The 26,127-nt window shown below is 37.7% G+C and overlaps 1 protein-coding gene across 6 annotated transcripts in view; it reads left to right on the forward strand.

Moving 5' to 3' along the window:
• Positions 1–26,127, forward strand: part of LOC131678806 (probable G-protein coupled receptor 158) — a 309,807-nt gene that overhangs the window by 252,828 nt on the left and 30,852 nt on the right. For 3 of the 6 annotated variants that reach the window (XM_058959138.1, XM_058959139.1, XM_058959142.1), the window contains exons 9-10: positions 10,879–11,063; positions 11,166–11,277. In XM_058959138.1, coding sequence (XP_058815121.1) covers positions 10,879–11,063; positions 11,166–11,277 — 297 coding nt within the window. Of the gene's footprint in view, positions 1–10,871; positions 11,064–11,165; positions 11,278–26,127 lie in introns of those variants that run through there. The other 3 variants (XM_058959140.1, XM_058959141.1, XM_058959144.1) reach the window with 2 other exon arrangements.

Genomic DNA, 26,127 nt, shown 5'->3' on the forward strand with positions numbered 1-26,127 from the left:
CACGTTCGCATAGACAAAGTCGTATATCAGAGTGGTATAATACTAAGCGTTTTCCCAAGACTCAATGAGTTTGACCCGAACTAACCACACCTATCAAATAGTGAACTTATTTGTAGGAAAAAAATGCTAGAACGTTTTAGGACGTGAAAATTTTGAAGTAATTCTTAAAAAACGGGGGCGGTCGAAAGATGTGTCTCATTCTGAACACTTTTATTTTTATATTAATACTTTCCGAAAGAATAATATAATCGTATATAGTACTGTGTTGAGTCGTAAGAGATGTGGCAGGGTCATTTATCAAAACCGCGACCCAGCCTTTATCCAATGAAATATTGGCTAAAAAATATTTTAATTAACACGGTAGGCCCTGGTACTGCGCAGTTGGATAAAGTATACTCGCAATCTTTCACCTTTACCTGCATCCTGTTACACAGGCTATGTAGCGCATAGAATAGCTGCTTAACGAGAGGAATCTGTAGCACCGACAAACTGACATGACACTGTATTTTCAAATTTGGCAAGATATTATTAAGTCGACGCAAAATTTTGTAACTCGTACTGTCAAACGGACGTTCGTTTGACAGTATGAGTTACGAAATTTTTAGTCAACTCTCTAATAATCATCGAAGCTACTCTATGTATCTAGAGTTCCTCCAGTAGAAGTTTGGACAAGAGAAAATAGGCAACCATAGTTTCAAGACACTTGGCTCAAAGAAGTTGAGCTATACTTGAAATGGTAAAAGGAAACTTAGAAATATATGTTCTAGTTTTGTTGAACATTAAATTTTGACAAATAGCTGACTAAATTTTGTAAACATATACCGATATTTGACAAAATATAAGGTAATTCAGGGAAACTGGCATGCACTGCATTTTCGACGAAAGATCTACGATCCGATCGTAAATCGTTTCATTTTCGGAAATGGAATAGTTTATTAATCAATGTGATAATAAATGCCGAAGTTGTTGTAACGGAATTTAATTAGCAAGGGACTGAAAGGTGAAGTATATTTTTCAATATTAAAAGCCATAGTACTCATGAGAGAGCAAGAAGTTGAAGGAAGAAAGTTTAGAAAAGTGTGGGTCATTTGAGCAAGCTTAGAGTTTCCCGGCGACCCAACAAACATTTCGTGGTTTTTTAAACGTTTTAACAGTGACTTTATTCAGCTCTAGCTGAACATTGGAGGTATATGTGTAATCATATATCGTTTATTCCACCCTTAAACATCCGGGATTTGGAGAATTTATTCAGCTTGTCTGATTAAGACACATTAATGAACAATTTTTCAGCATGTATACAGCCTGAAGAAAGCCACAGTTCAGCTTCATCAATAAACCTTTTCGTTACCGCTATTCAACTGAGAAAATTATCATAGAAAAATTATTAAAAAATACATTTATTTCAAGGTTCACACGGTATCAATCTCTTTGTAAGCCATATACTTTTATTAGTGTTATGTTACAATTACAGAAAAATTGTATTACCTTGTTGGAAGTCATATCACGTTCCTGGATACGAACCAGCAACCTGTCGAATACTAAGCACTTACCTTACTGTCTGCACCAATCTTGCATACATCGAATGCTTAAGTTTTCACCGATGTACCGAAAAGTCTAGGCTGTTGAATAGAGTCTGTACAAAGACTACACTAGCCTTTTATAGATTTGAGTGAATCTAGTTGGCTTGGGTTCGAATCCCAACCTACGATAATTTTTTTTAGGTGATAATTTTTAGAACACTCGGAAATTTTAAATTAGACAATTTACTAATTCCAAAAACTAATGACTGTAGACGTTTTTGTATCCAAGATGAGGACTTACGGATGTCACAAAACTTTTGGACAAGTAAAAATGAGTGTCATATGAAACTGGTGGTAACTGAATGATGGATTGAAGCCATTTATAATTCTAAGGTGGCAATCTCCTTGATTTATTTGCCATACCATTTGGCAAATGGTCCATGGAAACAATTGTGGTGTCAAAAATTTACAGCATCGTTTGAACAAAAATTTTCTCTTGTGTTCAATAAGTAAACAGACCATTTTGAATTAAAAGGTAAATTTACGTAAACAAGGGCGCGCATGATTTGGCAAGCTTTTACATTGAAAAACTGTAAATCGTTGGTTTCACATGCTGAAAACTCAGTAGATATAAAACAACAAAATAAATTTGCTGTTGTTATTGCTTCTAAACCATAATATATGAAAACATCTCGATTGGAATATACCGAAACACTTAGAAAATATACTGTTTTCTCGCGTGAAAGATTTACGAGTACAGTTGTCGCCAATGTAATAATCATATGTTACTTCAGGGACTTTATAGTCCACAGATAGGCACTTACTTCGAAATAGGAATGGGCGATGTAGAAACGAATTTTTCAAAATCGATATTGTTAACTTAAAAAATTTGATCTGGTAAAATCGACTTTTGTTTCAAAATTGTCATTGAATCGAGATTTTTTTATTTTTTTGTTTCTTACAATCGATCTTTTTGTCTCGAAAAATCGAGAATTTTCCGAGATATCAGTATAAAACATTACTTATTACTCGACTGTGTGGGGATTTGGCTGGGTTCAAATAAGTGTGTATGTATATGCAAGTCCTTGGTATGAATTATTTTTAGGTTTACTAATGCATCGAACCAACTTGATAGCTTCTTTTTGTCAGCAAACATTTTTTCATGCCGAAATTGAAATTGCAAATTAACTGCATGAAATTGTAAAAAAACACTGTATAAATGTTACTAGAGTAAACCGTTGAAGCAACAAATAGAATAGGAAAAGAATTCTAAGTGAGAAGTATTTCACTTAAAAGTAAAAAAACCGACTTGAAGTTGATTCAATTTTTACCGATTCCCTTTTCATGGAGTTGACCAGAGATCAAAGCCAGTCAATACCACAATACTTTCTACTTAAAAAGTTAATATACAATGCTCCGCTCATTTGAATTCGAAAAACTTCTGCTCGTTTGAATATGTCTTGTCCAGACATTTACTAGAGGACATTAGTGTTCTTTAACGAGAGACACGTTAAGTAATGATGTGTAACTCATTATATAGATGGAACTACTGTTCCGAGTTTAAATTATTTGCCAAACATTTTCACCAAAATCGTTCTAGTTGTCATGTCAGTTTGTCGGTGCCTGAAGCGCTCGAGTACTTCTACTACAGGTTTCCACACCGTAAGCCTAGATTTGACAGTAATAATATTGTATCAGCCAGCCCCAATCAACCTCGAAGCTTCTGGCATCGTTCTTCCGCTCCGTTTTTACAACATTTACATTTCAAACTCACCTCCAAGCTTCGAAATGATTCTTCAAACTCAAATGCGTCATCGAAGAAGTGACTATGATATTTGCTCATTTCTTAGTTTTCTCTAGTATCGCACGAATACCACCTTGGCGCAAAAGAAACTCTTTACGAGCAATTTAATTAGCTTCATACACACCATGTGGCCCAATTCCAATTATTGTAACGAGACATGATAGCCTTTTAAATACTCTACATCGTACTCGTAGAACATCAGATTGCGCGGTCTCGTACCATTGTACAGATAAGTGTACTGCCTTAGTTTTTCTCACTAGCGCCACCATACGGCCGAATTCTGCAAATTTCAAATGAGAAAAGAAAGCTGTTTTAAGTACGCTACAAATTCATAGAACATTAAATTGTTCTAACTCTTACCGTTGTACAGATGGGAGTATTTCCTTTAAAATGCTTGATTCACTACCGCCACCATGCGGGGGAATCTTGAATATTTCAAGGGAAAGCTGAAAGACCATTTATTCCTCTACAGCTTTGTGGAACATCATAGTTTTCTGTCTCCCGTCGGTTCAGAGATATATGGCGTGAGTTTTTTTTCAACTTTGCCCTACTCTTACTCGTGATTCACATATATGAGATAAGCGGAATACGCCCTTTGCGAATGTTAAGAAGCAGTATTCAATGTCAAACGTTAATAACTTTTTAACGGCTGGCTGTATTGTCTTGCAGTCTTCTACAAACTTGTACGGCATATCTATAAAAACTTAACTCCTTTCCAGGCCCGTGTTCAGATGCTTACAGCGACTTCTAGCGGCAATTTTATGAACTACGAGTGTTTCCGCATACATTTACGCCAAAAATTCCATAAATCATTAAGCTCTTTGGGAGACGGGTTAGAGTTAACCGATTTCGCTCAAATTTGGGCAGCGTCATTTTTTTGATTATTGGAAATGACGGGAAGGGGGGTCTACATTAGTGATTTTAAAAATTGTCGTTTTATTGTCACCCTCATTTACGTGCTAGAAGCTTATAACGGGTAACAAGACGAACAAGGCTGGATGGTACGAGAAATACGTTTGGTTGACAAATCCAGAATATTCCTGACAAATATCATATTCAGCAGTCGCCTAACGAGGTCGCCGGTATAAGGTCTGATACCAAATAGCTCGAAACTGATCTGGATCAGTTTCCGGATATAGACTAGTTCCCGATCCGGACAAGCTTCCGGATCCGGACAAGTTCCCGATCTGGACCCAGTCCCTGGATCTAGCCCATCCCCTTTTCTCCTTACCAGGTCAGGACTTGAACCAGGCCCAGATTTGGTGCTTAGATCCAGACAGGAGTCTGGATACGGACTCTCGGATCGGATACGTGGATCCAAACTATATGTCTTGCTTTCCGTCCATGAAGGGAAGGACTGTTAATGTTTTGTGCAGTCGCTACCTTGCTGTTGACGTTCGTGATAGAAAAAAAAATTCAATTTAACTACGTCCGAAATACCCCACTACTATTCCTAGTCGGCTTTTTTCTGACTGTGCTTTGAAGCTAGCTGAGTATGAGCCGATGGGTATCTCCGGCGACCGACATTCATTCAGGCTTAGTGGAGGTAAATAATACCAATAAGTCTCATTTTTCCGGACCAAAGACAAGCCATTTAACGTCATCGATACATCGTGTAATCTAACTTAACAACACTCGACCGTGTACGAAAAAGTATTTTGTCTACGTACCCACCCGGGAAGTAGAGATTGATGGTGTAGTCTCCGAGAAGGGCCTTGATTGCGAAATAGGGGATGGCTCCTTCCAGATCCCTGTGCTTCAGTCAGTGTAAATTCTGGTATGCAAGCAATTTTGTTCAGTTCGAGGAGCATTAGAAAACTTATTTTCCATCAGCCTCATTTCGAGTTTTTCGCCGGATTTGTTCTTCGAAAATTTGTTCTTTTGAACAGGGCTCGTCTAATTGTTCGCTTTTTTGTAACCCGGAGCATGAACTGAAGAACCCATTGTAGAAATAAGGCACGGTGTGGAAAATGCGGAGAGGATCAAGACATTGGCTCCTGGTCTCGGAAAGTCCACATGACACATCTAAAACAAGTGTCTCTATATTTCAGCCATATTATTTTTCTAGGTTTACTTCCGACGATGATCTTCCTCAATTTTAGCATTATTCGCCACGGCCGAAAACAATATTGAGGAGAGTTTTGGGGATCAAAATGTGCTATTTCAATCGGATTAGCCTTTACTTGGTACCAGGTATTGAAGTTGTCGCTTGTTAAATCTGAATCATAGGAAAAGATTTATTGATATTCTTTCCATATATATGGTACCTCAACTGGTTCGAGAAGATTTCAACTCCCACTGCATGTCATGGGGTTGTCTTCATGCTGATAACTGATCTATCTTACTGCATGATATTCGCGACAATTTCAGTATGACCATCTTGAATACGGTGGAAATGATACGAATTCCTACCAGCACGGCCAAGTGCGTTAGATTTATTGTTGTACTCTACCTCATTATTGTGCCCATTGATTGAAAGTGCTACGCATCCACTATAACCGAAACAATCGAATCAAAATGAGAAATTCCTCCGGTGGCAGTGTACAACGTTTTCACTGGCTTGTTTTTCTACACTGAGATTAAAGGCCAGACGAAACGAATACCTGGCGCGAACAATCGTGGACTGTTTCCCACTCCATTGTGGGCAGAAAGTGCTCAGAATTGTATGCGAAAAGGTCTTATGAGATCTTTTTGAACGTCAGATTGCCCAAATTTTTCCGAATATACGCGACGTTAGAAACGCAAATAAAAAATTTGATGCAAACTGAAAAACACGGTTATTGGCACCCATTCGTCAACGGATTAACGAGAGAACCAATATTTCGTCTAACAGCTGGGCCCTACGTCGTGTACTTGATTCGACCTTTGATTCTTCTTTATCGGCGACAACAGCATTCCACGTAAATTCACATTCAAATGATAGACGGTTCCGCAATTAAATTATAATAATGTATATAAACGTAAAAATTGTTCTTCAAACACACAAATTTATCTGACAGAAAAGATACTCGCGCTAAACATTTTCCCCACAAAACTTATGGTTTTATATTTACCTACGACCGTGTCTACATCGTTACAGTTCCAAGTAGGCGCTTCGATCGATGGAGCATGGAAAGCAGTCATAATTTTCCCGGAGAGAATCCTGGGCGATCCTAGATTCTTTATATTGAAATCGTTCCGGATTGCCTGATACAAATATTAGTTTGAGTTCATTCGCATTGATCTGTTGCGGTTAATAAGAAAAGTGACACTTAGATTAGAATGATAATGAGAAGGCGGACACTTAGGCATTAGAAGGTAAGATTTGTGAAACATCGCGCAACTTTAACGAATGTTTCAGTTAGATTTAGAGTTAGAGAACGCTTAAAAATTGGCAAAATTTGTGGGATAATGGAAGTTTGAGAATTCCAAAGGAATCAACCAACCTTGGTTAAAAAGGATGGATGAACGTCGTGACTTCCTTCGGGTGGCATCTCGGGTCATGTCCAATCATTATACGTTGAATGCGCATCTCCGGCGTATTGGGGTCGTTAAGAGCGTTCTCTGCGCTTGCGGTGACGGTTATCGCGACATTAAACATGCTGTCTGGTCGTGCGCCTAGTGTTGTACACACCAAAAAAACTAAATTTTACCATTGATGTATTTCGAAACTTACCACAATCTAACAAACCGTAATTGACGAAATATAACCGTGTTCTGTTTAATTTTACATGAAAGATGTACTTTCCAAGCGCAGTGCCATAAATTACACATTTTAAACAAACGCCATATGTGGAGTAAAATTATGTGACTCGTAAAATTCAACGACATGTTAAATTAAAATCAAATGTAAAACTATTTCATTTTTGATGCTCGTATAGCCATGGTCAAGAGACGTAAATTTACACGATTTTGTCTAGTTGTGTAGTACCAGATCTGCGTTAAACGAATCCCTTCGGCCTGGTTCTAGTCCGAGATATGTTGGCTATCCTCCAAATTCATTTATATCTACTCTTTTGGTTGACTTACTAACAGGTACACCTCCAAGTGTGATCCCAAGAGTTCCAAGCGGATCCAAGGAGGCTAGTTGGCGATCCGGTTCATGATGTGCTGATAGTGATCTTGTGTCAAAATGTATTACCATGAGTATAAATATAATAAATAATTCCAAATTTCAAACAAATCCTAATTATTCTCAGGAAATTTAAATTGTAAAGCAAAGAGAATTGTATCTGAATAAAAATATGCAATTGTTTTACATCGAGGATTTCCAACGCAAGAATTTTGTGCGAAAAAAAAAAACACACATGCGTGGTTAATCTCAGGTTTTGATTTGTTCCAAACTTTCGAGTGGGCAATTACCCCCTCGATAATCTTCGAGTGGGTAGTACTATCCATACTACCCATGCATTCCACCGGCCCTGGAGCAGTATTTGACAATAGTTCGACCGTCTGTTTGGTTTTCGGAGTTGCTTCTTTCAGAGGTAACCTTCTTCGGTTGCATTTGTCTATTGATTATTTATGGATAATAAATAAATTGAGTCGTCTGTGGTGCCGGCTCCATTAGTTACCGTTCTAGGCTCCTACATGTTCCGTCAGCTAGCAGAATCCTATCTAAAGAGCTGCTGACCTGGCAAATTTATATATGATCTGGTAGCAAAACCATGAACTTATGTTCCGGTTGAGTACCTGTCACCAACGCCAGAGAGGTGACACCTCCATCTGCACCCCAAATTTTTGCACATGGACACATGGCCCGGGACCACTTTATTTCACTTCCGAAAGAAGACGTGACCACAGATTTATCATCTCGGAAAATTTAAACTACCACGACTAGGTTTGAATTCAGACACACTGGGGTGGGAAGCGACCACGTTTACCACTCAACCACCGGCGGCCCTGTTAGCAAAACCGTGATTGATGCCATTCGTAGAAGCATTTCAGTAAATCAAGAACATGAGAGGAAAATCATAATATAATAATATTCTGTGAAAATGCGTGGTATTTTGATTAGGCTTTACATTATTCAAATGCTCAACGTAATAATATCAAGAATCTATAGTTTTATCATTTGAAATCTTTACTTAGAAGACACATTCTTTCGTGGCGTTCACAACGATTTGACGAATCTTCATTCGACAAATATGTTATAACTTCATCAAATGAACGTCTACATCAAAACTTATTACAGATTCAGAAAGTAGACAAAATTTCACGAAAGATTCAATCAACATGAACTGAATATACTAGAATTTGATGATTTGACTTTTAGTGAAATACGATGAGAGTTCTAATTTGTGACGCGTTGTAACGTCACGTTACATTATCGGTCATAAAACAATCCTCTTCCAGTATATTCAGTTAATGATGATTGAATCTTTCGTGAAATTTTGTCTACTTTCTGAATCTGTAATAATTTATGATGTAGACGTTCATTTGATAAAGTTATAACATATTTGTCGAATGAAGATTCGTCAAATAGTTGTAACGTCACGAAAGAATGTGCCAGAAGTATTTCTGAGTAACATTTTAAAAATTTATCGTGAAGTGTCTAAATTATAACCGTTTTAATCCTAACCAACAGACTGGCAACGATTTTGACCTTTTTTGAAACAATTCAAATAGTAATTGCCTTCACAACCATATTCCAAATATGAGCTTTGTTCGATAACTCTAGTTCATTCATAAATGTTTTCAAGTTTCTACAGTAAAACCCCACAGTGACAGCATATCTCAAAGCATAAGACAGCGTAGCTTATTATTATGAATTATTATGAATGAAATTTTTGTTAGTATGACAAAAATTTTCGCAGTAATAATAACGTGGGCAAGTTTTTTTTTCAAATAAAATTATTTAAAATTAAATTAAATTAAAATTTACGTCGATTACTGAAAGTATTTCACTTTACGTGAAACACCAAACAAAAGACATCGCTACGTCTTATACAAAAGAAGAGAAAAGGAGATCCCTACTACCGATGAGCCCCCGGGTTCGAATACTGGCAAGACACAACTCTAAGACACTCAACCCGACTGATCAAAAAGATATCCTTGCCAAAGCAAAAGACAAACTTTCATGCAACAATCTAATCTGCGCTGTTAATAACCACACCGATTACATCATTTCCAACGACTTCATCAATTTTATATCGCTTTGCGCCATAACCTCAAATCTGCTTGCCTATTCACATTTACTGCACTCCATCGCTTGCCTTCAATTCAAACTACGCAACTCGAGAAAAGTTCCCCATGAATCAAATAGTAGCAGAATCCATGCCAAATAAATTGAAACCGCAAACTAAAATATGGAAACTACTACCTCTTGCACATCACCACTTCTCACACTAAATCGACACACTTGCTATCTGTCTATCTCTCGTCTTCTTTCTCTCTCTCTATCCCTTCCCTATCACACCACCTTTTGTAGTTTTGTCTAGATCCGTTGTAAACTTTAATATAGATAAATAGATTAGATTTCTATCAATCGACCGACGCAAGGAGAAGCTCTAAGCGGAAACCCCTTCCAACAATTCGCCGAAGAAGAAAATTAATTCGCTTTCCTTGCAGGAAAATGCGCTATCTCATGGAAGCAATTAAAGTTTTCATAACTCGTTAAACAGTCGTATGAGCGATAGTGGGAGGAACCTGTTCAAATACACACCATATCTTGACGTGTAGTCTACAGAACGATTCCTGCTGCAAGTGCGAACACACATAGTAACTTTTAACCCCAATCTGGTGGCTTTTAAATGTGATCCTGCCAAATTGGCAACTTCCGACAGTTCATGAAGCTCTGAAGGAAGTGGCAAATATTTTGCACAAACCACACCTTATCAGTATGGATATCATAATTCTTCGAATACATGTTATACACCATTGAACAGTTAAAAATTTAAACGCTAGGGTATCGGTAGGTAGTTATCACTTATAACTAGGCTCATAGTTTATAGCACTTCGACTAATTTGGTGAAACATTCAAAGTTTAAATTTTTGGATGGATATTTTTGTTTAGCATGACAATTTTTGGCACTAAGTCCATTTTAGATTAACAATAATTAATCAGATAAGTTTATTCAATTATATTTTATACAATACTTGATTTGACAAATCACCCATCCATTATCTAATACAAGGTACTCATACTTTGTGGAACCATCGGTTGATCTCTTATTCTGTGAAATACCGGACAGTCATTCATTTAATTTCCTCGACAGTAGAACTTTCACAACCAGCATGATAAATAGGAAAGGTATTTCGTCTTACCGAAATCTAATCTGTTTGTATATCTATATATCTAAATGTGACAACTGTCCATCTGTGTGTTCCCTGCCAATTGGCACTAATCCAATCCGATCACCGACCTGTTGAGTATACAATTGGGTGGACCTGTCCACCCCGTTGTGCCCTCCTGGATTCACCTGTCGCCAGTTACTACTCATACTTGTGTACCGTTTCTCCAGCTACTTCCCACTCCCGTCCCTCTCCCCCTCCGCCCTGTTCGCTCTCTCTGTGTTTCTCTTCGTATATTGGTATTTTTTGGCTCGCTGTTCTGTGTTGCATCGTACTAGCTTCCAGGTTCGTTCCCTTGCCCATGATGTATCATTCCGCTTACCTGTGGATGCTTTCAAGGGTGCACACGACAGTTCCCACCATGGCGGCGGCCTCGGTACCTACGCCGGCATCTGCGTTGGCGATCCGGAAGGAGGCGACGTCACCATCTCCGAGATGAGCCCGGAGGACATCCGTGCCGAATTGAAAAGGTTAGTTAACCGGAAAATTACTATGACACAATCTGTACCGACTCATCTGTTTCGTTTATTTCTTTTTCTTTATTTCTTGTCCTGCTTTCTGCTCTCGAACAGACTGTACACACAACTAGAGTATTTAAAGAATAAGACACTACGGCAGGACAATCCACACATCAGCAAGCGACGGGGAGGCCGGAAGGTGGCACATCGCCGATTCTCGTTACAGGTAAACCATGTTTGATAAATAGGATGCTTTTGGTTTTCGTTGGGGCCTTCTTCGAGTTTGATTGTAAAACGAATCCAGGTACTTTGTGGTAGCATATGCATTATTATGTTAACAGTGATCCGTTCACTGTTGTGACAAGTAAATTGGTCTTTTCAAGGTTACACTTTTCAAATTGTCGATTGTTTTAAGGAATGCTTTTTGCACAGTTGTGATATTTACTTAAAGTGCGTTTTTATCAAAAATTTCCAAAAAAATGCGTGTAAATTGGTTTAATTTTTTTTAAACATCAAATTACAGTGAAGACCCGTTTTTATCAGCCCCTTGGTGAATTTTAGGCTGATAAAACGGGGACATTAGCAAAATCGGGACCCATATTTTTCTTTCTTTTTAAGAAACCGAAGCTCTTAAAATATTCTTCTTTAATCCCTAGATATAGCTTCATCACCCTTCCTGATTATTTATCTTAAAGCGCAAAATCTAAAAAAAATTTTTTTTGCATATTTCGGATCTCTAAGGTAAGAAAAATATACGCAAGAAGGGATTTACTCCAATTCAACTTGGTTCGTCTGCTGCCCATCAAACTGCTAACTATAAATTTTCATATGAAGCTGATAAAATCGGGTAAAAAAGCTGATAAAATCGAGGGCTGATAAAATCGGATGCTGATAAAATAGGGTCTTTACTGTATTTTTCTTTTGAGATCAATTGAGTAAAATACATAGCGAATAGTCAGCTAAGCTTCCGGTTGACCGAATTCAAAGCACTCGGCCTTTCGTTTACTCTTGCCATCATGGCCGAAGAGAGAAAATCCGGGCCCGGGGGATCCACCGTACGGGCCCACTGTATATTGCCCATGTACCAAAAAGTTAAAGTTTTCATTGGACTTCACTGATAATATGTATATTACACTGAAAGTGTATAGTAGGGCATTGCAAAAAAATTTTTCACATCATTTGGACAATTTTAGAAATTGGTGCTATGGGAAAATATGGAGGAAAAATACATTAAATGCTATAACTTTTGAAGTAGCAATCAGAAAATTACAATTTAAACCTCTTTTGAAAGGAAATAATCTTAGTATTTGAACGGAGATGTTTTTGTTTCTAGGAAGTTACGGGAAAGTGGGGTACTGGGTCATTTTGGACCCAAAATCCCATATTTTTTATGATTTGTCTGCCCCGTGATGCAAATCATACATATTTTGTTGTTTTTCTAATTTGAAAAAATCTCAAAAATCGATCGGAATCCTTTTAACCTTAGTCCAAATACGAGAAGTTGGGGGTATAGGGCTTTTTGTCATTCATATTAAATTTTATTATTTTCGCATGCATATATCTCTATTATTCTTCAATCAATTTTCATAAAATGTAACTTGTTGAACGTGTAAAATTCTGAGGAATAAAACAAAAATAAAAACGTTAAAGGTAAAATTCAGAAACATTAAACTTTTTGATATTTACTCTACAATTCTCATTTTTTTTCATTATTTGTCCTAATACCTCAACTTTCCCTATTTTTCCAGGAATGAAACTTTTCTCATGTGATCTCTTAGCATATTTTACACTAAAAGTAGTAAATTAAATAAGAATTTTGTTGTTAAATGGAGTTAATATGTGCGAATTAACGATAAAAATGTGAAATCGACACTACATGTCAGATAGTTTGATATTCCTGAATTTTACCGGTAACGAAACTATTTTTGTTATAATCCTAAGGATTTTACACGTTCAACAAGGTATAGTTTATGAAAATTGAATGAAGAATAATAGATATGCACGAGAAAATGATAAAGTTTAATATGAATGACAAAAGGCCATATAACCCCAACTTCTCGTATTCGGACAAAGGTCAAAAAGGCTCCGATCGATTTTTGAAATTTTTTCACATTAGAAAAACTACAAAATATGTATGATTTGCATCACGGAGCAGAATAATCATTAAAAATAGGGGATTTTGGGGCCAAAATGACCCAGTATCCCACTTTCCAGTATTTTTCTAGAAAGAAAAATATCTCCATTCAAATACTAAGATTATTTCCTTCCAAAAGAGGTATTAATTGTAATTTTCTGATAGCTACTTCAAAAGTTATAACATTTAATGTATTTTTCCTCCATATTTTCCCATAGCAACAATTTCAAAAAAATTCAAGCGAAGTGGGCGGGGGTCTAAAATTGTCCAAATGATGTGAAATTTGGCATCTGAGCTTACTTTGACATTTGTCACAGTATGAGAGGGGGGGGGGGGCTTCGAGAATTAAAAAAAAAATTTGCGATGCCCTAGTGTATAGTTATGTATCAGTTTTTTGCTCTAGTTGATTGTAGTGCCAATAACGGAAAAATGTAGGACTGTTAATACTATGGAGTATGGAGTAAATACTCTTCAAAAGTTTTGGCGAGTTTGAAAGAGCCATTTTTGTTAATAATATTAATAAAAGTAGAGAAATGAAAAGATTAAAAATGTGGTAATTACGAAAATTAAAAACATTGTCTTAACGGAGATCAATGGAAAAAGAGAAAAAAAAACAATAAGAAAACTAAATATTGGAATAAAAACAGAAAATTCAAAACAACATCATCAACTTAATAAAACAAATTAATACTCAAAAAGGCGAGCTAAAATAGTAACTTCAAGAAGCATCGCTCAAGACCCAATGAAATTAAATAACATTTCGTCATTATATCAGAGAAAGAATCGAAAGCCCGAAAACGCTTTAAAATTCAAGCTCATTAAAACTAGACAACTGTAACTAGCCGGGCCTCTGAGACCCGTTGCCTTTTTGAGGGTTAAGGTCAATTGTCAAAAATGCATAATCGAGAAAGCCAAAACAGATCCTATATAAATGGGGGTGGGCGTAGCGTAGTTGGTAAATCGATTGCCTTGTACGCAGCGCACCTGGGTTCGAGTCCCGACCCCGCACATAGGGTTAGAAATTTCTCATAAGAGACTTTCCTAACCCGAAGAGGCGAATGATCCTAAGGTTAAAACCTCTATAATCGAAATAAAAAAAAAAAAAAAAGATCCTATAAAAAATCGATAAAAGAAAACAGGTAACTAGATGAACAAATTGAACAGATTAAAGAAGTCGAACATTATTGAAAAAATGGTACAAATATTTTTTTTAAATCGGTAAAGGCAGGAAAATTTTGAGAATCAATAAATATTAAAATAAAAACAACTAAAAGAATACGAACAATAATACAAATTATAAAATGCATAAAACTGAAAAACTCGACAAATTAAAAACAATAAAATGTATTTTACTTTAACATTACAAATAAGAAGTATTTAAAGCAATAGAAAAAGTGAATGAAACATTAAGAATGCATGAAAGTAGAGGAATAGATATTAAAAACAATAATAAAATAACTATGAGGAAATTTAAAAAAATGGGCTAGCCGGAAAATTTTGAAAAATTGAAATGTGGGAAAGACGGAAAAATAAAGAAATTTGGAAGGCATGGATTAAACAAAAACGGACAGAATGGAAAACAAAAAATAGTAAAAAAACCAAAATGGTATACTATAGAAACATACTATAGAAAAATGATAAATGAAGAAAATAACAAAATGGATTAAATTATTTAAAGAATGAAAAAACATTAGAAATGAAATTTAAAATAAATTCAAACAACGGACTAAATGTACAGCGAAGAAAAAGTGCGCATAATGGCATAAAAAATCAAATGCTTTCTAGAAAAATAAAAAAATTAAAAAGCCAAAAACAACCTGTAGGAAAATGGCCAACAGAAAAAGTACTTTCAAAATAGGTTAAATGGAAAAAATAAAAAATAACAGTTACTAACAAAATAAAAACTAAAACCATGGATCAAAATATGAGAAGGATAAAAAATGGGACAATCAGGATGAATTTAAAAAAAAGTAAAAATGCTTGTAGAATTGCAAAAATATATGGAGAAAAAAGGAAATAGAAAAAGCATAAATGGAGCAAATAGACAAATTCGAAATATTGGATGGAATGAGAAAAGAAACAAATAAAAAGCAGGATATCAAAATACAAAACAATAGAAAAATGCAATAAAGAAAGTGGAATGATTATAAATTAAAGTAAGTGGCAGTGATAAAAATAGTGCAAAAATGAAATCGTGCAAACATGGATAAAATAAAAATATGGTATCAATGGAAATAGATATAAAAGGCAGAATTTTAAAATTGCTGAAATACAAAAAAATCTACAACTTGAAAAAAATTCAATGAAATTTTAACAAATTCTTAAAAAATCCAAGTAAAATTAGAAAAATGGAAAAAAATAGCAAAACATGATTCAAATTATGTTGGTGGTTGGATTTTACGCCATGCTGGTTTCGAAAAGATTCATAAAAACTCTAGTTATGCTCTGCTTTATTTCTTATGTAGCTCGTAGAACTAGGAAAAAATATCATATTTTCTTCACATTCACCATAGAGTGTAATGTTTTGGTAGAGCACACCACTATATCGTTCACATTTAGGTGTGTTTTCACATTTGTGAACACTTTTCTTGATTTAGTTGGGTGTAGTACTACACTTCCTCGAATATTCGCAAAAAATAAAAAAAGCGCCAGCCACTCTCGCTGTGAAGGATAACCCGAGCGAGCTTTGTGAGGAGCATATAATATATATAGCATACAGGCGAAGGTCCTGTGGGGTAAAATAAATCGGAATCCAAATGGTGGTGAAAATTTTTTTGAATACCAACGTCGAGAGGGGCTCTCTTTATCGATTAGGGCATGCAACCCGAAAATGATGTGAATGATGACTGTGTGCTGGACAATTTATAAAATGATGCTGAGAGTTCCTGGTCAAGAAAAGGGCAACACAAAATTGCAAAATAATCCACTGGTTTCTTCCGGGCGAAATCCGAATTACCTGAACGAAGAACCCGAATTCGCCTGCAAAAACCGGTGTGGTAACTCTAAACAGAAGTTTGAGAAGTTTTCTTTCTCGTTCTAATAATTACTTTCGAAGATAATCCAGCAGTTGCGAAGCCAGGAAATTCAATAAATCAAAAAAACCATTTATTTTTTTACCCCTAACAAGTCTGATCCTATTTTTTCGATTATAGAAATTGAAAACTTAGAATCATTCGCTTCTTCATAAAGGTTAGAAAATTTTCTTTAAAAAATTCTCTATTCCTGTGTGCGGGATAGGGAATCGAACCCAGGTGAGCTGCGTACGTGGCAATCGATCTGATCTTCTGACTGGGTACAAATATATATTTGACATCAAATATGCAGTAGTTTAGAATTTTCGCTATTCTAATTACATTGTACACAAGATATTGAATTTTTATTGCATTCTCAAATACTTTTTTGTTGAAAAATTATTCGTCAAAATTTTAGCTTACTTTAAAAATCCGGGCCTCCTTCACAACTCCGGGCCTGGGGGGAAACACCCCATACCACCCTCCCCCTCTCGGCGGCCCTGCTTGCCATTACATTATATACTATTCTTCAGGATGTGTTTGACGATGATCCAATATTTCTCGATTGAGTGTAGTTCTAGCGTGTTGGGATGGTTTTGTCCTTCAGCCCCTGCTGTACGTTGTGGACCACTCCATCCGTAATGCAGGATATCAACTCCGACCAAAACAGCACGAAAAAGCTGTAGTCGTTTTTATACTCGCTAACGTAAAATACCTGGTTGACAGTCTGGTTGCAATACAAATGTTACCACAGGTTCGGATAACCTGCCAAACTAGATATTTCTGATGTCGTTTTCGCTTCAGAACTTAGCAACGAACTCAGGTTAGGTTAGTCAAACGAATGTTTTGATAAAACTTAGTTGGGTCCTTGCGGTGGTATAAAATCGTTCCGCTCTGCTGAAGCATTGCAAATAGCACAGACATAGATAACAGTGCTAGGCCATCACTTTCCCGTTTCAAAATAATGCTGACCAGAAACTCTACTTAATCAAATCTATTTCCTATTGATGACTACCATAATCGTGTCAGAACAATCTGGATTTCCAAGTTGCTGGAGAATGATGGTCATCATTCTCTGGTGTCCTTACACGCCCGCCGCACTTGCATTTCTCTCGATTGCTCACAGCCAGCGAATGCGGGGTCTGTCCCGATGTAGACGACGTCTTCCAGGTTATCTGCTCAACATAACTTCAGCCTGTCGAAGTCAGCATATTCGCACATTTTGTATAGCTCGTGGTCTCCATTCTCCGCACAATTTTGCTCTCAAATACACCGAGCACTCGCTAATCTGTCTCCTGTAATGACCACGTCTCATGTCGGTACAGATCAACAAAGAGTATCAGCGATGTAGAGGGTGGGCGTAGCGTAGTTGGTAAATCGATTGCCTTGTACGCAGCGCACCTGGGTTCAAGTCCCGACCCCGCACATAGGGTTAGAAATTTTTCATAAGAGATTTTTCTAACCCGAAGAGGCGAATGACCTTAAGGTTAAAACTTCTATAATCGAAATAAAAAAAGCGATGTGTGTTTTGTGTGCTACAGGATAGAGATGACTAAATACAAACCGTAGAAAGCGCAATTCGTGACAATACGCTTTTCACCTCGCTTAAATAGTCAGTTCTCCTACTAGTTTTCAGTCAGTTCAATGTTCGTAGATTCTTCCACTGCTCTGTGATCGACTCCAATGATATCGATATCGCCCGCGCGAAGCCAAAGAGCATGTGAGATCTTGTGAGACGGAACGAAAATGTTCCTTTGCACACCAGATCGTCTTATCGCACCTTCAAGTGCTATCTTGAACGATAAATTAGAAAGTACCATCACCCAGCTTCAATCCATTAAATGTTACAAACGGCATCCAGCTATTCTGATGGCTTGATTTTGAGCCACCCAACGTCATACGAATCAGTTTATTCAGTCTTATCGGAAAGCCATGTTAGTTTCACTGAATCGTACGCTGCTTAGACATAAGATGAGTCCGCAAGTTGTACATATTCCCGAACTCTTGAAATCGAGTATCATAGCTTAGTTGTTTTCATTATATAGATTCATGGATCTGTGTGGAAGGTGCAATAGTATAAACTCAACATCGTTGAAATTTTAATTTTTCAAATTTCATGGCACTAAACTGGCTACAATAACCATGACAACTTCTTCGAACATCTTCAGCAAGATACTTTAAAATAAACATCATTGAGATTTGTTTAATTCCTAGCAATGCTTCACACAAATTTGAAGCAGACAATATTTATTCCTCTCGTCGAATTATATAGCTCGATTGAAAATAAGATTTATTCATATTCCAAGAAAAAACAAAGAAGTGTCTAAACGCAGTGTCACTGAATCATAGCACTAAAATAGAACTATACTTGCTGAACGCCGCTTGTGACCAATAGTTTAAGTGCAAACAATTTGTTTCAATTTTGAATTTAGCGTGTATCTGGTTCTACACATTCAATTCAGCTCGGCATTTCTCGAGCATCCGTGTAGTCACCAAAACTAGAAACTGATGGCTCACCAAATTAACATTCGTTTTCATTGATTTTCAATGAAATACTTTCCGAGTATCAACCTCTTTTAATGAGATCCCAGCAAAAAATGACAGCTAAGATCGAAGCTAATCAGCAAAAGATGCAGAAAAGCTGTATTTCGCCAGCAAGAATTAAGTATGTAAGTCAGCGCCAGATACTGATCAGATTAATTCAAAACGGAAACTTTTCAACCTACCAATGTTTATAAATTTGGTTTCAAATACAATCACTTGCATGTTCGTGGCTTTCAAGGTGGCGTATGATTTAATGAAACTAAACGAACTGTGACAGAAAATGGCTTTTCGACAAAACTGTTTAAGCTGATTTGTACGACGCTGGATGGAAAAAGGTTGAGTAACATCCGATCCGTTTGTGATTTTAGAAGGATTGAAGCAGGACGATTTTTAATATTTTTAATTTTTATTTATGTGACTTCAAAATCGTAATCTATTATTCAACGTAGCGTTCAAATGTGCGATATGAATGAAACCATCGTTACGAGATCTCACATGATTCTTGGCTTCACGAACGACATCGATGTGATTAGCGTTGATCGCAGAGCAGTGAAAGAGGAGTCATTTTTTTTCAAAGCGAGCCACCCAAATTAGATGAATTTACAATATCGATAGAAGATCAAATCTTTTACTAGTATTTGCGAAAAGAATTGTTGCCCAAAGTTTTCAACCCGCTTATTTGAACAAAATAATACGGGCGACCCAATTAACCAACTTTAGCAAACTAACCAGCAATGGAATTGTTATAAGACACCAATAGTGCGTGATTTTTTCCGATTCAAAACGTTACTACTTTGTATATTTTCAAAACAATTATTTATTATAAAATGATAAAATCTCTTTTTTGGTCGAAATAAAACAACACTTACAACTTTTAATAGCGCACAACATAGCGCCAAGAAAAAACATGCGCGCTATTTGTAATTAAGTTATTCCACGCCGAACGACGCCGTGCATAAATTTCGAACAATAAAGGGCGAACACGAAATTATTACCTCACCGAAAATGTCATGCCAATTTTCTTATAATGTTTAAAATCAAACCAAAATTTTAGAGTAGTTTTATACATATATTTACTTGAAAAATCAAAAGAAAAGTTAATCGATGGAGGCTTGAGTGTAAAATTGAACGCATTTTCGCTTGATGCCCTCCATCAAAGTCGTTACAGTGTCATCCGGTACCAGTTTCTCAGTTTTTTTCCATTTTCTAAACATGTCCTACTCGTCTTTGACTGTCTTCTTGCTCTTCCGAAGCTGCCGCTTCATCATTGCCCAGTACTGCTCCACCGGGCGCAGCTCCGGACAGTTTGGCGGAATCATGTCCTTTGGAACAAAATGGACAGAATTGGCCTCATACCACTCCAGGACACTTTTAGAATAGTGGCATGATGTCAAATCTGGCCAAAATAGCGGAGCTTCGTCGTGCTGCTGCAAGAACGGCAAAAGGCGCTTCTCGAGCCACTCAGATTTGTAGATCTCGCCATTTACTGTGCCCTTTGTCACGAAAGGCTCACTCCTCAGTCCGCAAGAGCAGATGGCCTGCCAAATGAGATATTTGGAGGCGAACTTCGACATTTTCTTCTTCTTAAATTTGTCGTCCACATAGAACTTGCTCTTGCCGGTAAAAAACTCCAACCCCGGAATTTGCTTAAAATCGGCTTTTATATACGTTTCGTCGTCCAACACACAGCAGCCATATTTTGTCAGCATATTCTCGTAGAGCTTCCGTGCCCAAGTTTTAGCCGTCGATTGTTGCCGCTCATCGCGGTTTGGGAAGTTCTGTACCTCGTATGTATGTAGTCCAGCTCTTTTCTTTGCATTCTGGACGTAGCTCTGCGACATGCCGATCTTTTTAGTCAAATCACGGCTTACGACGTTGGGATTTGCTTTAATCATGCGCTTCACCTTTCCCTCTGTCTTTTTGTTCTCCGGTCCCGGTTTTCTTCCAGCTCCTTTGCCGTGGTCCAACGTCAACCGCTCCTGGAACCGCTCCAACACTCTGGAGACGGTTGAATGGCGAATGTTCAACATTTTTCCCAACTGCCGGTGCGACAGGTCAGGAAATTCCAGGTATTTGGAAAGAATTTGTTCTCTCGACTCGCGTTGGTTCACCTCCATTTTCGTTGAATCGAAAAACACGACTTCGAGTTTGACAGCATGTAAACAATACACATCAATTAGAAAGTGTGCAAAATTTGGTTGATTTTTACCCAATGGTAAAAAAGTTATGCCCTGTTGAATGTGTCGCAATAATTTCGTGTTCGCCCTTTAGTCTGAATTAGGGTGACCATATGAAGCTAGTAAAAAACCAGGACAGTCGAAAGGGGACTGCCTCCCCCCGTTACCTATCAATCGACTGTGCTTTCTCCACAGGTTTTCGGCAGTTACAAAGATCTCGGTCGGTCGGTCGGGCAGGCAGAGCTTCGGCAGTAAAAAAGTTCTGTGGGTCTGAAAGGAAGAGCTCTACCAGAATTTTTTTTGTGGGAATTCGATCACCGTGCATTTTACGATTTATACACACACACGCGAAGTTCTTGCTACACCACCACCAGCGAAAGTTTCATGCTGTTGTTGGAGAAATCGGAGATCCTGAATTGAGCAAATGAGACGAATTATTATGAGATAGTCTGTGCAGGAACAGGCGAGAAGTTTTCAGCACTAAATACACGCCATTGAAGCAAAGCAGAAACATCAACAATCGCAAGTAGCTTCCCTGCGCTATATCTGGCAATCTCGAATGACAACCATTGGTAAGCAGTATCACAATGATCGGACACGCTGTGCGTAGATTCTGTTATTCCAGCATTCGTTGGTAGCTGAGTTGCAACTCCGGTTGTTGGCGATTTAGTTAATGTTGTTGGGTTTGCTCGCAGTTGATATTGTTTCAATAGAGGCTTTCACACATGGTTTGGCACATAGGGATCTGTCCTTCATATGTGCCCAGCGTGATTTGAGATTTGCTTCTCACGATACGAACACCATTGGATATACCTGGAAAAAAGTTTCTCCAGGTTTCAAACTTTCACCGTTACGAACTTCGACATCAATAGTGAATTTATTGGTTGTACGCGGGGATAGCAGACTGCAGACTCACATCAGTCTTATCTTCGTCAATCTGAACGGGTATCTTGATTCTAACATTGACATGCGCAACGACGTGTTGCATGTTGTTTACCATAGCCAAACTTTTCGCCATGGCCAAAGTTTTAAATGCTATCAGTACCGCATTACGAGTATGCGCCTTTATTAATTGTTCCACTTCGCGCACACAAGGGCGGATTGGACAAACGACCACTGTATTGGATCGAAGATTGTTCAAATTTTGCTGCTGAGTTTCAATCATTTTTAAATAAACGATCGATACCGCATCAATGAAAGTAACGGTGCATTATTTTCCACACTGGCTTGGGACAACAGTTATTTTTCGATTGCTTTGCTGGCGCGGTACATATAGACGGCAGACTGTATGTTGAAACGTTCGTTTGATTCACTGCACTGTTACCAAGCAGCGCGATTATAGCTTCCGATCCGATTGAGATGGAAAAGTAGACTGATTAGGAACTGGTATTGATCCTAAAGGGATTCCATAATTACCAGCTCGAGAGAGCGCTCAATAAGGTTATTCCACGACAGTTATTGTTGTTTCGCCATTTTCCTTTTTATGAAATGGATTTACAGGAAAACGAAAAACAGCCACTTGCAAGAGAACTCTAGAAGAAGCAGAATCGCAAAAACTTCGATGTGTCTTCTTAGAGGTAGGCACTAGAGGAAATTTTTCGGATCCCGGAATCCTTGTTTCATCGACATTGCTAGCGGCCAGAGTTTGGTCGACAAATGGAATCGGTTCGATTTATTCGATTGCCAAATGTTGTTGCAAACAGACTACAGCTCATTCATATGGTACGTACATACGAACGCCTCTTTCTCTTTTCAATTTCCATGTAAAAAAGTAAGTTGGAAAAAGAAATAACGAGGTACCATCGAGAGATTAAAAAATGCATCGGATGGTACAATTGAGAGATTCGAGTGTATTAAGTTTTGTTTGTCGTACTCTGGAGCAGAGTGAATAAAGCGAAAACTCAATAATTAGAAATATAACGAGTGTTCAATAAAAAATGAGAATTATTTCAATACCTTTCTGTAACTAAAGAAAAGAGCGTAATTTTTTTTCTCTCCAAGACAATTGCTCTCTGAACTTCGTATAAATGGGAGACATGGTTCATTTCGCTCGGGTGCTGTCAGTTCAATCAAAGATGGCGTCGAAACAGCAAGTACTCCGCGAGCGTGTTGTGCGGTTTACACTTGGCCATTGTGGAAAAAAGTTTACGGTGGACCACTTTCGAGACACAAACGTGCCCGTGAGCACAGTTTACCAAATCCTGGCATCCCTGAGCGTGGAGCGGAAGGCCGGTATCGGCCGCCGACGAAGATAATGACGAAGAAAAAGAAGGAAGCGTTGAAAAAGCTGTTCGACAACAAGGACGAAACGAGTTTGCGTGATGCCGGCCTTGATTCACTAAGTCCTCAAGATGAAGGATCATCTGTCGGAAGAAGACTCGGTCCCCCGACGATATGGACGAGCAGATAGCGATCGGGAAATCGCAGTGCTGGTGGATGACGAACAACTACCGCGAGACATTGCTGCTCTCGAACACCCACATTCCAGGAAATGACAGCTACTATTCCAGCGACAAGTCGGCCACACATCCCGAAGTAAAATTAGTTTAAGCATAAATTTAAAAGAAATGTTATGCTGTACATCGCCATATCGGACAGAGGAATTTCAAAACCGTGGTTCAAGCCGAGCGGTCTGGCCATCAATCAACAAGTGTACCAGGAGGAGTGTCTTGAGTGTATTCTTCTGCCGTTCTTAAAGGAGCATCATGTAGTTGGGAAGTACGTCTTCTGGCCGGACAAGACGTCTTCCCATTACGCCAAGAAGACGCTGTAGTATTTTGAGCAGAAAAAGATACCATACGTGCCGAAAGAAAGAAACCCCACTAACTTGCCCCAGTGCCGTCCCATTGGGGTTTTTTTCGGCTCCCTCAGTGCTTTAGTGTATAAAAATAATTGGCGAGTCAAGGATACGAAGCAGTTGACTACCAGGATCCGGAATTGTATCCGGAAGAAGGACGTCAGTGCCGTGCAGTGCTCTTGTGAGAACATCGCGACTAAGTTGCGTCGTACTGCTGCTGACCAGGACCCCTTCTCTAATATTCATTGACATTTTTTTGTAGAATAAACATTATGTTTTATAATAAAAAATACTGAATTTGTTGAAGATTTTTTTTTTGTTTTTCAACTACATGACTGAAAAAACTCTCATTTTTATTGAACACCTGTTATTAGGCTTACAGGAGAAAAACCAGGACAAATCAAGCTTTTTCCTCGACTTCCCAGGACACCAGGACAGTCATTAAAAAACCAGGACATGTCCTGGGAAACCAGGACGTATGGTCACCCTACTGAATGCGTAAACAACTTGCGTTGCAACGAACCTGCGTGGGTCAACATGGCGGTTGTCGCATTATCAAACGATAATGAATGCAAGCGCGTCAAGCAATCGTAGTAAACATGTATTCAGCCCATAACTTTGAATTTAAATCGATAGCATATACATTTTTATACATCAATCGGTTGCAGTTATTGCTGGCTAGAACTATAGAAGAAAATTTTATGTAATTCATTGTCATTTGTCATTGCGTTGAATTCAAAGATATTGGCTGAATAAGTAAAAATGAATAATTTCTTTGCATTTCTATGATTTTTTTTTAATATTTTCAAATAATTTCAAAAAGGAGGCCCAAAACACCTTTTCTCATTTTGCGTAGTCAGCTAAAGTCCCGTAGTCTACCCGAATAGAAATGTACAGTAACAAAACCTTGATTTTCACTGTGACAGTACAGTATTTTTACAATAATTTACAGTAAGTTTTAGTGTTATGCTACAATACAAAAACAATAAACTTTAACGTTTTTATAGTAAATTTCAATGTAAAATAGACTTTTACAGCGAAAAAGTGGGGTGGTTATGTATCTTAACATTAAAAAAATCAGTTTTTCTCCATACATTTTTTTCTCGAAAACAGTGAAATTTAATGTGAATGCACTGTATCAGTTTTTTGCTGAACAGTGAAATTTATTGTTACATGAAATTTTATTGTAAATCTACTGTGAGAACTTGGCATCGAACAATGTTGAAACAGTAATAACTATAATATTTATTATTTTATGATTGTTTGTAGGGTAAATGCTATTGTAAAATTCTATCCGGGTACAGTCACGTAGCCGAGATGGCCCCCGGCAAGAACGCCAAGCCTTAGAGGTCCCTGATATCTTGATCTGCTTTATCACATAATTCAGAATAAGAGTGCCGTTTCCATGCGAAAATTATCGCAAACTTTATCGCTCATTGACTCAGCTTCTGGAAGCGCTGGAAACTTGTTTGATCTCAAATTTCTAAGACCAGTTTGCTAAGGCTTTCTTGGAGCTGTTTACCCAGTCAAAACCATTTCAGAACCGGTTCGGAATTCTCAATTGATTCAACATGATGCAACAACCGATTCCGACTCAATCGATTTCGGAATTAGTTTTTGCATTTGAGCATCAAATTCCGAATGATTTAACCGATTTTATATTTGTCGGCCTCTCAAGAGAATTTTTTTAGTTATTAAACACATCTGCCAATAGATTTTAGGAATAGTAACAGGCATCCTCACAAGGGTATCGTCAAAGCACTCTTCCTGAGCCAAGAGAGCATAATGATTCATTGTGGTGAATGGCGTAACGTCTTTTAAAGGAACACTTCAGATTCCTTGGGCACTGTTTGTACGCTAGGAGATCATGTGAATCCTTCCCACACTTTTGAGAATCCAATGTAAATCCATCCTGATGACTTTCTAGCACTTGCCACACCAAGCCATATTGCTACAATCGCCCATTTGCTTGTAATTAGTGCAATGCACGAAGCGAGTTACAAATAACCGAACAAGAAGACGAACCTTGACGAACAAGCCGTAATTAAGGGATACAGACCCACCAAAGGTCACCCGATACGAATTTGAAGGAACATACAACTTTGTCCCGTTCTGTGCGATTGACATTCAAATTATTCGTACACTAGAGCAAAGAGTGCTTGAAACATCCAACCCCGTACTTCCGGGTACCACACCGTCGATCTTCACTTTGTCGGCAGGTATGTAAACCCGTTAGTCCCCCATAAAATACTTTGCGCCAGTAATGGCGCTTTAGCCGGTATAACACAATTCTGATATTATCTCGGTGAATTTTCGAGATATTTGCCACGACTAAAAACACATACGCCAGTTCTTTCGAAATCTTTAGAATTCTTAGTAGATTATATTTGATCCGAAAGAAGATTTATTTATT

Source organism: Topomyia yanbarensis, chromosome 2 (assembly GCF_030247195.1).
Source record: "Topomyia yanbarensis strain Yona2022 chromosome 2, ASM3024719v1, whole genome shotgun sequence".
Lineage (NCBI taxonomy): Eukaryota > Metazoa > Arthropoda > Insecta > Diptera > Culicidae > Topomyia > Topomyia yanbarensis.